Raw genomic sequence first — 16,418 nt, forward strand, 5'->3', positions numbered from 1 at the left:
GGAGCCAGAGAACAAAACACTGAAGGAGCGGTCAGAGAGATAGGAAGAGAACCAGGAGAGTGCAGTGTCCTTAATGCCTAGTAACTGGAGCCTAGAGAGTAGGAGATGGTGGTCAACAGTATCGAAAGCTGCAGATAGGTCAAGAAGAATGAGCAGAGAGTGGTCACCGTTACGTTTTGCTGTCAGAAGGTCATTGGTCACTTTGATGAGTGCAGTTTCAGTCGAATGTAGGGGGCGGAAGCCGGACTGTGAAGGGTCTAGAAGGGAGTGAATGGAGAGGTAACGGGTAATGCGATCATCATATGGTAGTTATAAAAATTTAAAAGGAAAGAAAAAAACCATATTGAAGGAACCAAGAGTTACCTTTCGAGAGTTAAATACCACATTGGAAACCACTGTGTACTCCTCAGAGGAAAACATGGAATCCTCTGATGAATCCGGAGAAGAAAGAAGGACTATGCTGGAAAATTCTTCTAAGGCGGCATTTCCAAAAAACGGAGGAAGCGGGGAGGGAGGAAGCACTGCAAGAAAGGGCTACAACACACGGAAAAAAAATTGTATGAAACAATGAAACCAATCTGGAATTTATCCAGTTATTTGCTAACAGAGGCCCAAATCTCAGTGCTTTCCAAAGGTCTCAGTTTTGCTCCTACTAATCAGTTTAATGTCTTCAGAACAATACTGGATGTTAATCGTTTAGCAAGATCCCTTACCTTGAAATGCCATTTCAAAGAACAGGAGATGGTAGAACAGAATATCTCCATTGATGAGGATATAGAAGTAGATAATTTGCTTTTATTTGATGAACAGATCGCCTTAATGAATATGAATGCGATGAAAAAAAGTGGGAATTTAGAAGAAATCACACTGAATCAGGACTTTCCTATATCTAATCCCTCCTTTTACCCTCTGAAATCCCGGCCGCCTATTTTGGATATTTTTCAAGAACTGATAGAGAAAGAGTTGATCAATTTAAATAATGGTATTGGAAAAACCAAGAAAAGAGATAATTTGACTTATAAAGAAAGGATAGGTTTGGAGGAGTTAGAAAAAAATCAAGATTTATTAATAAGAAAAGCAGACAAGGGAGGAGGGATAGTCCTGATTAATGCAGGTTTATATGAAAAACTGAATTTAATGGTATTACAGAATGAGGATTCCTTTATTGAATTAAAACAAGATCCAACGAATAAATTTAATTTGTTAATAAAAAAATTACTAGACGAAGGTGTATACACTGGTGCCATTAGTAATAAATTAAAAGAATATATGTATATTGAGTTTCCTATAATACCTATATATCAATCACTCCTGAAAGTTCACAAAAACATTTTTCCCCCACCACTAAGGCCCATAGTGGCAGGTATAGGAAGTTTGGGGGAAAGATTGGGTGATTGGGTGGATTTTTATTTGCAACCTTTGGTAAAAAATATTCCCAGCTTTATGCGGGATACTAAAGCAGTTGTAGGTATGATGGAATCATTTGAATGGCAACCTACTTATTCTTGGGTCACCTGTGATGTCATCGGTTTATACCCTTCGATACCATTTAATGTAGCAATGGCAAGTTTACATTACTATTTGGAAATCTATAGTAATTATAGAAAAGAGATAAAAGATTTTTTGTTGGATGCAGTTAAATTTTTATTGGAACATAATTATTTCAGATTTTGTGACAGATATTTTCTCCAAACAAAAGGAGTTAGTATGGGTGCGAAGTTCTCACCATCCCTGGCTAATTTAGACATGGGAAGATGGGAAGAAAAACACCTATATAATGAGCAAAATCCTTTTAAGAATCGCATCATTTGGATGGGGCGTTATATAGATGATCTGTTATTTGTATGGAATGGGGATAAAAAATCATTAGATGTTTTCAACGAATATATTAACTGTAATGAATTTAATCTAAAATTTACTTGTATTTATGATAGTCATAAAATAGATTTTTTGGATATCACTCTTTCAGGAAATGCAGAAACTAAGAAAGTAGATATTGCTCCATTTAGGAAACAGACAGCATCAAATACAATTTTACATGCTGATTCATGTCATGCAGCACACACTATCAAAAATATACCAGTGGGAGAACTAATTAGAATACATAGAAATAGCTCAAATAAGCAGATTTATGAAAGTGAAAAAGTTAAAACATGTCAGAGATTATATGATAGACATTATCCAGATTGGAGTTTAACAAGAGCAATATCAATAGTGGATAATGTGGATAGGAAAAAATTATTGCAAAATAAAAGTAAAAATAAGAATAAAAAATGTTCTAATAGAAATAGTGAACAAAATATTACTTTTAGTACTGAATATACACCACAATACACAGATATAATTAAAATAATAAAGAAATATCTACCTATCCTAAAACAAGACAAAGATTTGGATAAAATTTTAGAAAGAAATAAAATCAGATTTGTCGCTAAAAAAGCGCGTTCGATTAAGTCTATTCTGTCACCTAGTGAATATAACATTGTTGACCAACAAAAATCTCATACTTGGCTTGATTTAAAGGGCTTTTATAAATGTGGAGCTAAAAAATGTAAATGTTGCAGATTTGTAAATAAAACAGAAAAAATAGTTTCAGTAAAAAATGGTAAAGAATATAATATTAATAGTTTTATCAATTGCAATACTACTAATGTAGTTTATTCTGTTGTATGTAATAGTTGTAAATTACAATATATTGGATGTACTACGGGCTCTTTGAAAAAAAGAATCCGTAGGCATTTATCTGATGCAGTAAAAGAGAATATGATAGGAGGCTCTGCAGTTTCTAGACATTTCTGGTATGAACATAAAGGAAATTTGAATGATTTGTCCTTCTATGGTTTAGAGAAAGTAAAGAAATCCTTACGGGGAGGTAATAATAGAAGGACTTTATTAAATCGTGAAAGTTATTGGATTTTTACACTGGAAAGCCGTATACCTAATGGACTGAATAATAGGTTGGACTTAATCAGTCAATTCTAAATGGCAGGTTTTCCAGTGGTAAATATACATATATATAAAAACACTTGAATTTCCTTTTTTTTTTTAAAAAAAAAAAATTTTTTTTTATTTATTTTTTTATTTATTTAATTTTTTTTTTTTTTTTAAATATTTTTTTTTTTTTTTTGTTCATATGGTAAATTTTGTGATATCTAAGAATAAATATAAGATGTGAATAATAATGTATTAGAGAAAAATAAGGGCACTTTGTAGCGATATGCTTTAAATATGTAGTATATTTTGTATTTAACAAAGTTTTATCCCTGTGTAAGGGTATACACCCTATTTTAATTAAACCAAATTTTGTAATTGGATCAAGTTCCTGGAAGCAGGGTATATTACTATCTTGAACACTGCTCACACTTAAGACCTAGAAGAAGACCTAGTAAGGTCGAAACGCGTAGTCTGCACGCATAAAGCAGCAGTGTGCCCCTTTTTTTCTTCTGACCCCCTGTATATATTTGGGTTTCTGCCACATGGAACTATTTTAAAAGATAAAAATAAAATGGATTTTATGGTCAAATAGGAAGCATCCGCTGGAATTATTGCTGTTTTTTTGTTTCTATTATCGCACACAACCTTCCCTGGCTTCAGGTTCAAACTCGGCCTGGATAGCTGTCCACAACTCTTAAGCAGATTGACTGCGATCTCCCAGGTATATTAATTTAAACACTGCATGTTTGCAGTGAGCACTGGCTGTGCAGTGCAGAGGTGGGGGATTCTCGCTGCACTGTTGGAACTTGTGAACTTGTGCGTCATTAAGGGAGAGATTTAGGGCGCAGGTGGATGCCCTAGAGTAGATAGAGGAGGCAGGAGCAGTGGAGGAAGTGTTAGATACTGTGGTTTGCCTGCAAGCCTTGGGGATTAAAGAGTTGTGGAGCAGCCCCATGCCTGCTTGCACCCACAGCCAAGAGTCACCCATAGCCCAGTCAGCAAAGATGTAACACCCTTGGCCATGTTTGCTTGTCAAGGTGTCAGGGGTGAAATGCACCCTTGCAGACAGATTTTTTCAAGGAACGGGAGATGTCTGCAATGTGCTGCAACGTAGCCTTATCTTCCTCCTTCTTCACCTTCTCTGCTGAGCTACTCAACTGTATGCCTCTAAGTCCACACCAAGTGGGATCTACAACATTGTCATCCTCTCTGTTATCCCACTCCTCACCCTGAGAGTCACCCTCCTCCTCTTCCTGCCCTGACAGCACAATACAGTCTGCATGCACCTCTGGTATTTAAATTTCATCAGGATCCAGTCCCGAGGTTTAATGTCTGGTGATAAGGGAATGGATCTAACTTCATCTGGCCCCAGATCCAACAGGAAAAAATTTGGGGTATCGGTGCAGATGTTTACCTCCTCTTGATTCTGTGAATCTTTGGAGCAGACCTCTGATTTCCATGGAATAGAATGTGTGAACAGCTCTGCAGAATGGCCCATCTGTGGTTCCCCACAGTCAGTTGGGCTGTTGGAAAGTTGTGATGTGTTGGGAAACAAGGGTGATTGGGTTGCCACCTCTGAGGATTGTACTGTGTGTGATGTTACGGTGGAGGAAGAGGCGGAGAGGCCACTTGATGCAGCACTTGACATCAACTGTAGCACATGCTCCTTCTGAGCCTTATCTACAAGATGTACTGCTGTGCAGCTGCCAAAGAAAGGGAGTCGAGTAGCCCATTCTGTGACAGATGTCAGATGTCTTTGGATAGGAAAAGACTGTGTTTGTTTAGTAGAGCTTTCAGTAGCATTACCACATTACCCACGTAAACATCGAACACCAAGCCTATTCCCCCTTCCACCACGACCTAACTTTTTGCCACTCTTGTTGTTTTTACCCTTCCTCTCTTTTAACCAGCTGTTTCACAACCATAGGCCCAGACCTGCCAGTCACCTGTCACTATATTAACAATCAGAGATTGCGTGTCTGGACCACACTATTAGCAGAAAGGATTTAGATTCTAAAACATTGCCCAATTTCTGCCTCACAGTATTAATACAAACAATTTAAATTAGGAAATGTGGCCTCCTGCCTGCACCACAGTATTAATACAAACAATTTAAATTAGGAAATGTGGCCTCCTGCCTGCACCACAGTATTAGCACAAATGATTTAGATTAGGAAATGTGGCCTCCTGCCTGCACCACAGTATTAGCACAAATGATTTAGATTAGGAAATGTGGCCTCCTGCCTGCACCACAGTATTAGCACAAATGATTTAGATTAGGAAATGTGGCCTCCTGCCTGCACCACAGTATTAGCACAAATGATTTAGATTAGGAAATGTGGCCTCCTGCCTGCACCACAGTAATAGCACAAATGATTTAGATTAGGAAATGTGGCCTCCTGCCTGCACCACAGTATTAGCACAAATGATTTAGATAAGGAAATGTGGCCTCCACACAGAAAGCTGGGAGTACAAAAACCCATTTAAAATATCAAAAATAATTTTATTCAAGAAATATCACAGAATAATTAAATACATAAGATTTATAAGATTCTGCAGGTGAACAACTGGCTACGTCGTTGGTGCCGTCAGCAACGATTTGGATTTCTGGATCACGGAGTGAACTACTTATACGATGGACTACTTGCTAGAGATGGGGTGCACCTTACGAAGACAGGAAAGCATGTATTTGGAAGTCGCCTTGCTACACTTGTAAGGAGAGCTTTAAACTAGAACAACATGGGAAGGGAAGCAAAAGACCAGAAAAAGCCATACACCTGACAAATGCTATTGAGAACTCTGCTATTAGAAGTGGAAAGGAAGAACAAAGACGAAAGAATCTAATTAATAAAAATATTGGAGAAAGAGAAACCAATCACAAACTAAAATGTTTCTATACTAATGCACAAAGCATGGGCAACAAACAAGGAGAATTGGAACTACTAACACAGGAAAAGAAATATGATGTCATTGGAATCACAGAAACTTGGTGGGACAATACACATGATTGGAATACAAGACTAGAAGGATACAACTTATTTGCAAGACACAGACTTGATAAACGAGGAGGAGGTTTCGCATTGTATGTTAGAAACGCGTATATCTGCACAGAGATTGAAGCTTCAGAGACTGGGAGTTCTGTGGAAACTGTTTGGGTAAGAATACAAGGACAGAACAATGGAAAGGACACCATTGTAGGCATTTACTACAGGCCGCCTGTGCAAGCTGAAGATATGGATGAACTCTTTATGCATCAAATGGCCAAGTTCTCCAAAAAATATGACATAGTTGTCATGGGAGATTTCAACTATCCAGACATTTGTTGGGAATCTCTCAGGCAAAACTAACAGGTCAAGGAAATTCTTATCCTCTCTTGCTGACAACTTTATCTTCCAAAAGGTAAGGGAGAAAACAAGGGGAACTGCTACCTTCGATCTAATCCTTATAAACAGGGAGGAAATGGTTGAGGAGGTAAAAGTGGCTGGGACCCTAGGAGGTAGCGACCATGCTATTTTAGAATTTTGGATATCTAGAGGCGGAAGACCTGTGAAGACTCAGACGTCAAGGTTAGATTTCAGAAAGGCAGATTTTAAGGGATTCAGAAAGAGAATTGGAGGGATCCAATGGCTGGATATCCTTAAAGACAAAAATGTCCAGGAAGGATGGGAAATCTTGCAAAATGAAATTCTCAAAGCACAGTTGTTAACAATTCCGAAAAGAGGGAAGAATAGGAAGCATTTAAGGAAACCAGGATGGATGAACACAGAACTTAAGCACATGCTAAAAAGGAAGAAAAAAATGTTTATAAAATGGAAACAGGGAGGCATATCTAAAGAAGAATATAATGCTGTCTGCAGAACCTGCAGGGCACAAATCAGATTATCTAAAGCTGAAAATGAATTGAGGCTTGCAAGAGATGTCAAAAGCAATAATAAAGGATTTTGGGGATATGTCAAAAGTGAAAGAAAAGTCAAAGATGCTATAGGATTTTTACAGGATGAAAATGATGAAATGGTAAGACAGGATGTTGAGAAGGCTGAACTTTTAAATTCCTATTTTGCATCTGTTTTCTCTCAGAAAGGAAATGTAACATCAACTGTTATTCACTGTCCTATTAAGGGAATAGAAGAATCCAGGATATCTATAAACAGAAAGATAGTGAGGAAACACTTAGCTAACCTAAATTAATTCAAGTCTCCAGGTCCAGATGAATTACACCCCGGAGTACTGAAGGAGATAGCAGAAGAAATTTTTGAACCCCTCTCCATAATCTTTGAAAATTCTTGGAGAACAGGAGAGGTGCCAGAAGACTGGAGAAGAGCAAATGTTGTTCCTATCTTCAAAAAGGGGAAGAAGGTGGACCCAGGCAACTATAGGCCGGTGAGTCTGACTTCTATACCAGGAAAGATCTTTGAACAAATTATTAAACAACATGTATGTCAATACCTGGATAAGAATGAAGTGATTAAACAGAGTCAGCATGGGTTTGTAACTAATAAGTCATGTCAGACTAACTTAATTTCCTTCTATGACGGTATCACTGATTGGGTGGATCAAGGAAATGCTGTAGATATAGTATATCTTGACTTCAGCAAAGCATTTGACAAAGTCTCTCATACAATCCTTATTGAAAAAATGACTAAGTATGGAATGGACAAGGCAACTATTAGGTGGATTCATAACTGGCTTAGTGATCGGACCCAAAGAGTGGTCGTAAATGGCTGCACATCCAGTTGGAAGAATGTCTCAAGTGGGGTACCACAGGGCTCTGTCCTGGGCCCTGTATTGTTCAACATCTTTATCAACGATTTAGATGAAGGAATTGAGGGTAAACTGATTAAATTTGCTGATGACACAAAGCTAGGAGGGATAGCTAATACTAGAGAAGAGAGAGAGGATTCAAAAAGATTTAAATAAACTGGAGAAGTGGGCAGCAACTAACAGAATGATTTTTAACAGGGAGAAATGCAAAGTACTACATCTGGGCAATAAAAATGAAAAAAGCATATATAGAATGGGAGGAATAGGGCTAAGTGACAGCACATGTGAAAAAGACTTGAGTATACTAATAGATCACAGACTGAATATGAGTCAACAGTGTGATGCAGCAGCAAAAAAGGCAAATGCAATTCTAGGATGTATTAACAGAAGGATACAGTCTAGATCACGTGAAGTCATTATTGCCCTCTACTCCTCTTTGGTCAGACCTCATCTGGAATATTGTGTCCAGTTTTGGGCACAACATTTTAAAAAAGACATCAACAAACTGGAGCAAGTTCAGAAAAGAGCGACCAGAATGGTGACCAGTCTGCAAACCCTGTCTTATGAGGAAATGTTGCAGGATTTGGGAATGTTTAGTTTGCAAAAGAGAAGACTGAGAGGAGACTTAATAGCTGTCTACAAATATCTAAAGGGCTGTCACATTGTAGAAGGATCAACTTTATTCTCATTTGCACAAGGAAAGACTAGAAGCAATGGGATGAAACTGAATGGGAGGAGACACAGATTAGATATTAGAAAAAACTTTTTGACAGTTAGGGTGATCAATGAGTGGAACAGGCTGCCACGAGAAGTGGTGAGTTCTCCTTCAATGGAAGTCTTCAAACAGAGGCCGGACAGACATCTGACTGGGATGATTTAGCGAATCCTGCTTTGAGCATGGGGTTGGACCAGATGGCCCAGGAGGTCCCTTCCAACTCTACGATTCTATGATTCTATAAAAAATATATATAAAAGTTAAAGTCAGTACAAAGTCAAAAGCACATACAAATCATTTATGGACCGAGAAATTAAAACCCCTAATGGACACCCATAAGTATTACATTATTCAAGTTCCATTATAAAGTGACAACAACACAAAAAAGACCATCAAGTGAATAAATATCATATAATAGAAGCTGCCACTAATGAAACTCTTGTATTGGGACACCAAAAGTAACTATAGATCAATAAAGTGTCATAGTGCCATCAGAGTCAATCTTGCCCATATAAGTCCTTTATGTGCAAAGAGACCACGCAGCCCCAAAGCGCGTTTTGCGTGGGCTTCCTCAGGGGTGTTTTCTTCCCCTCAAAGTAACTTCAAGTGTAATGTAGTCCCAACAAAAAATGGTTTTGTAAATTTTGTTGTAAAAATGAGAAATCGCTGGTCAAAATTCATATATATGTAAAATAGACATGTGGAAAATGTTATTTATTAACTATTTTGTGTGACTCCATGCTCTGATGTATGACTATTTGTGAAAAAAATGGAAATTTGGTGAAAATTTTGAAAATTTCGCAATTTTCCATCTTTTCATGCCTTTAAAACAGAGAAATATGTCACACAAAATAGTTAATAAATAACATTTCCCATATGTCTACTTTACATCAGCACAATTTTGGAACCCAAATTTTTTTCTTTGTTAGGAAGTTCTAAGGATTAAAAGTTGACCGGCGATTTCTCATTTTTACAACACCATTTTTTTTTAGGGACCACATCACACTTGAAGTCACTTTTAGGTGTCTATATGATAGAAAATATCCAAAAGTGACACTATTCTAAAAACTGCACCCCTCAAGGTGCTCAAAGCCACATTCAAGAAGTTTATTAACCCTTCAGGTGCTTCACAGGAATTTTTGGTATGTTTAAAAAAAATAAACATTTAACTTTTTTTCACAAGAAATTTATTTCAGATCCTATTTGTTTTATTTTACCAAGGGTAACAGGTGAAATTGGACCACATAAGTTGTTGTGCAATTTGTCCTGAGTACGCTGATACCCTATATGTGGGGGTAAAGCACTGTTTAGGCGCATGGCAAAGCTCAGAAGGGAAGGAGTGCCGTTTGTCTTTTCAATGCAAAATTGGCTGGAATTGAGATCAGATGCCGTGTTGCATTTGGAGAGCCCCTGATGTGCCCAAACAGTGGAAAACCCCAATTCTAACTCCAACCACAAACCCAACACATCCCTGACCCTAATTTCAACCCTAACCCTAATGTGGTGCCCCTGAGGCTCAGTCACCACAGAGGTACTACACCTTCTCCTAAGGTGTGGTGCCCCACCGCCTAGGTAAGTTGGGAACTCCCTGCCACACTCCAACACATACATCCCACACACAGGATAGTTCAGTAGGTCCGCCTAGCAGCTTCAGGCTGGGGGTAGCAGAGCACCCTTTGTGGAACCCTGCTTCATAACACGAGATGTGCTGGGAGGTGGGTGGAGTTAGTATAAAAGAGAGGGAAAGTTGAGAATTGTAGGTCAGTCTGACAGGAGGTCAGGCGAGAGGAGTTCAGTTCTGAAGTTAGTTTTGAGTTCAGTTTGAGTTCAGTTTAGAAAGAGTGCTGCAGCTGCCTCAGTGATCTGAGCCAGCTGGCACGGGATAGAGAAGAGAAGGAGAAAGACGTAGACCTGCAACCTAAGCTTTCATACGAGAGAGAAGGAACAGCGCGGAACGAAGGAGTAGGAGAACAGAGAGGAGTAGTGGGTTGGAAGAGGAACCCAGCCTATAGGTTCTCAGCGCAAGGCTGGGGCCCGGTCCCCAAGGTTGTATAAACACTTATGGTTCTGCAGCAGACACCAGTGGAGTAGTTGGCTGTAAATGCACTACAGCTGTCTGTCATACAAGTAAGGTTCTAGGAACATCTGACAGGAGGAATTCCAGAGAACTACGGTACTGGATTTCTTCACACTAAAAGGTGCAATAGAGGAGTCTGTTATGAGCTCATTTTCTGCTCCACCAGTTGAGAGTTCCCCTTCCGTTCTCCCTCTGGTGGTGACGGGATGTAGTGAGGTTGGTTTAAGTGGTAGTGATCTGCCACCTGGTGAGGAAGATAATGATTGGATCTCTGGAGTATCAGACTGGATATAAGACAGCCGACGCCCTATCCTGTTGCTGGTGATTCAGTCTGATTCTCAGGTCTAGGACTCAGCTCTGTTCCAGTCTTTCAAGATAAGTTTGTTTTTTTGCTAATGTTCACACTTGCTCTTGTTGGTCTTTTTAGTTTTTTTTTGTGGTCAGCCAGCACAGCTGGGCTGTGCTGAATTTACACTCTTATTTGCCAAATTGCCTTTTTTTTGTCCCTTGCTAGATTGGCCTCTTTTTGCTCTGTCTCAGAATATTTCAGAGTGCTGATATAGTGGGAGAAGTCTAGTGACTTCAGGGTTAATTTTGCTATCAGTTGTGTTGGACATTTTGTAGGGTTTTTTGGCAGACTGCAGACAGTGTCTTTCCTTTCCTGTCCTTTCTAGTTAGTCGGGCCCCATCGCTTGCTCAGCCTATTTTCCTGCCTTTGTGTGTTTTCATCTTGTTTCACCATCAAGACATGCTGTCTTTCCTTTGGGGTCTGCTCTGGGGCAGTTAGTTTTCCTCTTTTCCTGCTTTAGACTTATGTAGCTCTCCGGTTGTGTCGAGGCGTCTAGTACCAACGTAGGAATGCTCCACGACTGCTACATGTTGTGTGGTTAGAATTGGGGATCTGCAGTCTGCATAGTTACCAACCTTTTTGGTTTTCTGAGACTTAGCTTGTGTTGTTTTTTATTTTCTCCTCGGCTACCCATTCATAACAGGAGTCGTTCAGGAAAGGTACATGTTGGCGGAGTGTTGGAGAGGAGAACCCTGACTTGCCCGGGAGGTTGATTGAGTCTCTACCCCGGAGGATGCGGCACGGAGGCAGGCACCAGTGGGTACCACGAACTGTGAGTAAAGCTTTGAAACTGCAAGCCCTGGTGTCCTCCATTCATTCGCCGTTAACACCTTCAGCACCGCTACATCTGGGTACCAGCATCTATACCATTCTGCGCCGCTCCTCATCCATTGCACCTACTCTGCCCTGGGACTACAGCTCCACCTGTGGGGAGCTATACCATCTTTGTTGCACCACACCATCAGTCCCAGTGGATCTGCACACAGCGTTGGCTCAACATCTTACTTGCCAAATACCACGGGTGGCGTCACGAACCATCTAAATAAACTATTACACTATTAACATCACCGCCATTGATATTGGGCGCCCAGGGCCACGGACCGGGTCACTGCTGCTGTGACACATTCCCCCAGATGCTGGCTCGGGAACCGGGTACCCCGCTGCCCTGGGTGTGAGGGCGACCCACTAAGGCTAATTTCACACTTGCTTTTTTTTGCAGCGCGTTTTTTCCCGCAAAAAAACGCATTGAAAAAACGCATACAAACGCATACAAATGCTGCGTTTTTTTCAAGCATTTTTTTGAGCATGCATAAAAAAGCAGCGTTTTTATGCGTTTGTATGGGTTTTTAGTGCGTTTTTACCGCGTTTGCGTTTTTTTCCAACATTAGGTGGCCCCTCACACTAACCCAAACCATGACTTTACTAACCCTAACCCTAACCCTAACCCTAACCCTGACCCTGACCCTGACCCTAACCCTAACCCTAACCCTAACCCTGACCCTAACCCTAACCCTGACCCTGACCCTAAACCCTAGCTAACCCTAACCCTTAACCAAACCATACTAACCCTAACCCTAACCCTGACCCTAACCCTTAACCAAACCATACTAACCCTAACCCTAACCCTAACCCTAAACCCTAGCTAACCCTAACCCTAGCCCTAAACCCCCTTAACTAACCCTAACTCTAACCCAAACCCCTAAATTCCATTGTCCAACTAATGGTAAAAAAAAACGCATGCGCAAAAAAACGCATACATAAGCATGCCAATGCGCACATATGCTCACCCATAGACTTATAATGGGTGTCTTGCTGTAAAAAAACGCATTGCGTGCGCATGCGTTTTTTTGAGGCAAGTCGGACGCCCAAAAAATGCAACAGGATGCATTTTGTGCGCCCGAGCGCATACCGCAAAAAAACGCATGCGCGGAAAAACGCATACAAACGCATGTGTATGCGCACATAAGCGCATCCCATGCAAAGTATAGGAAAAAAAACGCATGCGTTTTTTAGCGCTAAAATCCCGCGAAAAAAAACGCAAGTGTGAAACCAGCCTAACACACCCCTAACCCTAATCCCAAACCTAACCCTAATCCTAACCCTAATCCTAATCCCAACCGTAGCCTTAACCCTAAATTTAGCCCCAACCCTAGCTTTAGCCCTATCCCTAGCCATAAGCCTAACCCTAATGGGAAAATGGAAATAAATACATTTTTTTATTTAATTATTTTTCCCTAACTAAGGGGGTGATAAAGGGGGGTTTGATTTACTATTTATGGCGGGTTTTTATGTTTGGCAGCTGTCGCACGCTAAAAGACGCTTTTTATTGCAAAAAATTGCTTTTGCATCACCTCATTTTGAGAGCTATAATTTTTCCATATTTTGGCCCACAGAGTCATGTGAGGTCTTATTTTTTGCAGGACGAGTTGACGTTTTTATTGGTACCATTTTAGGGATCATGACATTTTTGATCACTTTTTATTCCGACTTTTGTGAGGCAGAATGGACAAAAACCAGCATTTCATGAATTTCCGCATTCCTCGTGTGGTAAATTTGATAAAGCAGTTTTATTCTTCGGGTCAGTACGATTACAGCGATACCTAATTTATATCATTTATACTGCGCATTGCAGTATTCTGCTCTGCCCTCAACAAGGCACAGCAAGGCGCCTGCGCAGGAGCCACGACATGCAGCAAAGAAGATGACGTCACCGTTAAAAGATGGGAGGCGCCGGACTGCGACACCCATCGGAGCAAGACTGGACCGCCTCCCCGGTGAGTATAATATAACTCTTTTTTCTTCTCTTTCAGGTTACATCACGGGCTTATCTACAGCATTACAGAATGCTGTAGATAAGCCCCTGATGGCAGTGCCGGCAGCTGATAGGCAAAAAATAGGTGACAGATTCCCTTTAATGTCAGCACCCCATGTGGTCTACTGTAATGAAGATCTTAATGTCATCATTCCTGATGATCAAGGGGAGAAGAGTGATTAGGGTAAGCCTCCCTGGTGGTCCAAAGTAACAAAGGGCTTGATGTAAGCATCCCTTAGGGTCTATAGTAAGTGAATGGTTTGATCTAGGATCCATGGTGGTCTAGAGTTATGTAGGGCTTGATGCCAGAATCTCTAGTACTCTACATTATTGAAGAACTTCATGCAAGCATCCTTGGTGGTCAAGAGTTGTAAAGGACTTAATCTGAGCATTCCAGGTGGTTGACAGTAGTGGGGGAGTTAATGTTAGCATCCCTAGTGGAAGTGTCCCTGGTGGGTTAGGGTAATGAAGGGCTTAACGTCAGCATCCCTGGTGGTCTACAGTAGTGAATTATTGAATGTCTCCTCATGATTGGTTATTTAGTGTAGTAAAGAGCCTAATGTCAGGTTCCCTGTTGGCCTAGAGTAGAGAATGGCTTAACATTAGCATGTTGTCAAGAGTAATGAAGATCTTCATTACAGTAATCCTGGAGGTTGAGAGTAATGTTAGGAAGTCATGGTGGTGTAGCCTAATGAAATGCTTAATGTGAGCTTCCCTGGTGATCTAGAGTAGTGAAGATCTTAATGTCAGACTCCTTGGTGATCTAGACTAATGAAGGGCTTAATATTAGCATCACTGTTGGTCTAGTGTAGTGAAGGACTTAATGTCCTCATCCCCAGTAGTCTAGAGTAGAGTAGTGTACTGTAATAATTTGTTCAATCACCAAGTTTTGACAGCCGTGAATTATCTATTTATTTTCTTGTCTTAACCCTAGCTCTAGCCCTAGCATTAACACTAGTCCTACACCTAGCCATAGTCTTAGCTGTAACCCTAGTCCTTAATCTGGTACTTACCATTGCTTTTACCCTAGCCCTAATACTAGCCCTAGTCCTAACCCTAGCGATAACCCTAGCCCTAACTTTAATCCTAGCCTTAACACTGGTCCTTAGCATAGCTTTAACCCTAGCCCTAACCCTAGCTCTAGTCCTAACCCTAGCCCTAACCCTAGCTCTAGCCCTAATCCTAGATCTAGCCCTAGCTCTAGTCGTAACCCTAGCCCTAACCTTAGCTCTAACCCTAGCTCTAGCCCTAACCCTAGCCCCAACCCTAGCTCTAGCCCCAACCCTAGCTCTAGCCCCAACCCTAGCCCTAGCCCCAACCTTATCTCAAGAAAAAATCATCACGGAAGGTACCATGAAGATTAACCCCTTCACTACCAAGGGTGGTTTGCATGTTAACTCTCGGGCTAATTTTTACAATTCTGACCACTGTCCCTTTATGAGGTCATAACTCTGAAACGCTTACATGGATCCCGGTGATTCTGACACTGTTTTCTCGTGACATATTGTGCTTCATATTAGTGGTAAAATTTCACTCAAATAACTTGCGTTTATTTGTGAAAAAAACGGAAATTTGGCGAAAATGTTGAAAATTTCGCAATTTTCCAACTTTGAATTTTTATGCCCTTAAATCACAGAGATACAGCACACAAAAAACTTAATAAATAACATTTCCCACATGTTTACTTTACATCAAACCAAAATTTTTTTTTGTTAGGAAGTTATAAGGGTTAAAAATTGACCAGCGATTTCTCATTTTTGCAACACCATTTTATTTTTAGGGACCACATCACATTTGAAGCCACTTTGAGGGGTCTATATGATAGAAAATACCCAAAAGTGACACCATTCTAAAAACTGCACCCCTTAAGGTGCTTAAAACCACATTCAAGAAGTTTATTAACCCTTTAGGTGCATCACAGGAATTTTTTGAATATTTAAAAAAAAAATGAACATTTTTTTTTTCACAAAAAAAATACTTCAGGTTCAATTTTTTTATTTTACCAAGGGTAGCAGGAGAAATTGGACTGCAAAAGTTAATGTGCAATTTGTCCTGAGTACGCTGATACCTGATATGTGGGGAGGAACCACTGTTTCGGCGCATGGCAGACCTCCGTAGGGAAGGAGCGCTGTTTGACTTTTTCAATGCAAAATTGGCTGGAATTCAGATTGGACGCCATGTCGCATTTGGAGAGCCCCTGATATACCTAAACAGTGGAAACCCCCCAATGTGAACCCATTTTGGAAATTAGACCCCCCAAGGAACTTATCTAGATATGTGGTGAGAACTTTGAACCCACAAGGGTGTCACAGAAGTTTATAACGTACCGCTGTACAATTAAAAAATCATATTTTTTCCAAAAAATGATCTTTTCACCCTCAATTCTTATTTTTCCATGAGTAACAGGACCCTAAAAGATATTGTGCAATTTATCCTGAGTACGCTGATACCCCACATGTGGGGGTAAACCACTATTTGGGCGCATAGCAGAGCTTGGAAGGGAAGCAGCACCATTTGACGTTTTTGGCTGGAATTGAGATTGGACACCATGTCGCGTTTGGAAAGCCCCTGATGTACCAAAACAGTGGAAACCCCCCACAAATGACACCATTTTGGAAACTAGACCCCCCAAGGAACTTATCTAGATGTGTGGTGAGCACTTTGAACCCCCAGTGCTTCACAGAAGTTTATAACGCCAGGGCGTGTAAATAAAAAAACTTATTTTTTCCACAAACATCATCTTTTAGTCCCCATTTTTTTTATTTTCCCA

At 40.3% G+C, this 16,418-nt stretch overlaps 1 protein-coding gene across 1 annotated transcript in view; it reads left to right on the plus strand.

The window, feature by feature from the left end:
• Window positions 1-741: 741 nt before the first annotated feature.
• LOC141051467 (uncharacterized) overlaps window positions 742-16,418 on the plus strand; it is a 42,255-nt gene continuing 26,578 nt past the window's right edge. Inside the window, exon 1 of the mRNA XM_073548391.1 lies at window positions 742-1,140. Coding sequence (XP_073404492.1) covers window positions 742-1,140 — 399 coding nt within the window. The remainder of the gene's footprint in view (window positions 1,141-16,418) is intronic.

This window comes from Dendrobates tinctorius, unplaced genomic scaffold (genome assembly GCF_039654945.1).
Source record: "Dendrobates tinctorius isolate UK_male_01 unplaced genomic scaffold, ASM3965494v1 ptg000157l, whole genome shotgun sequence".
NCBI classification, from domain to species: domain Eukaryota; kingdom Metazoa; phylum Chordata; class Amphibia; order Anura; family Dendrobatidae; genus Dendrobates; species Dendrobates tinctorius.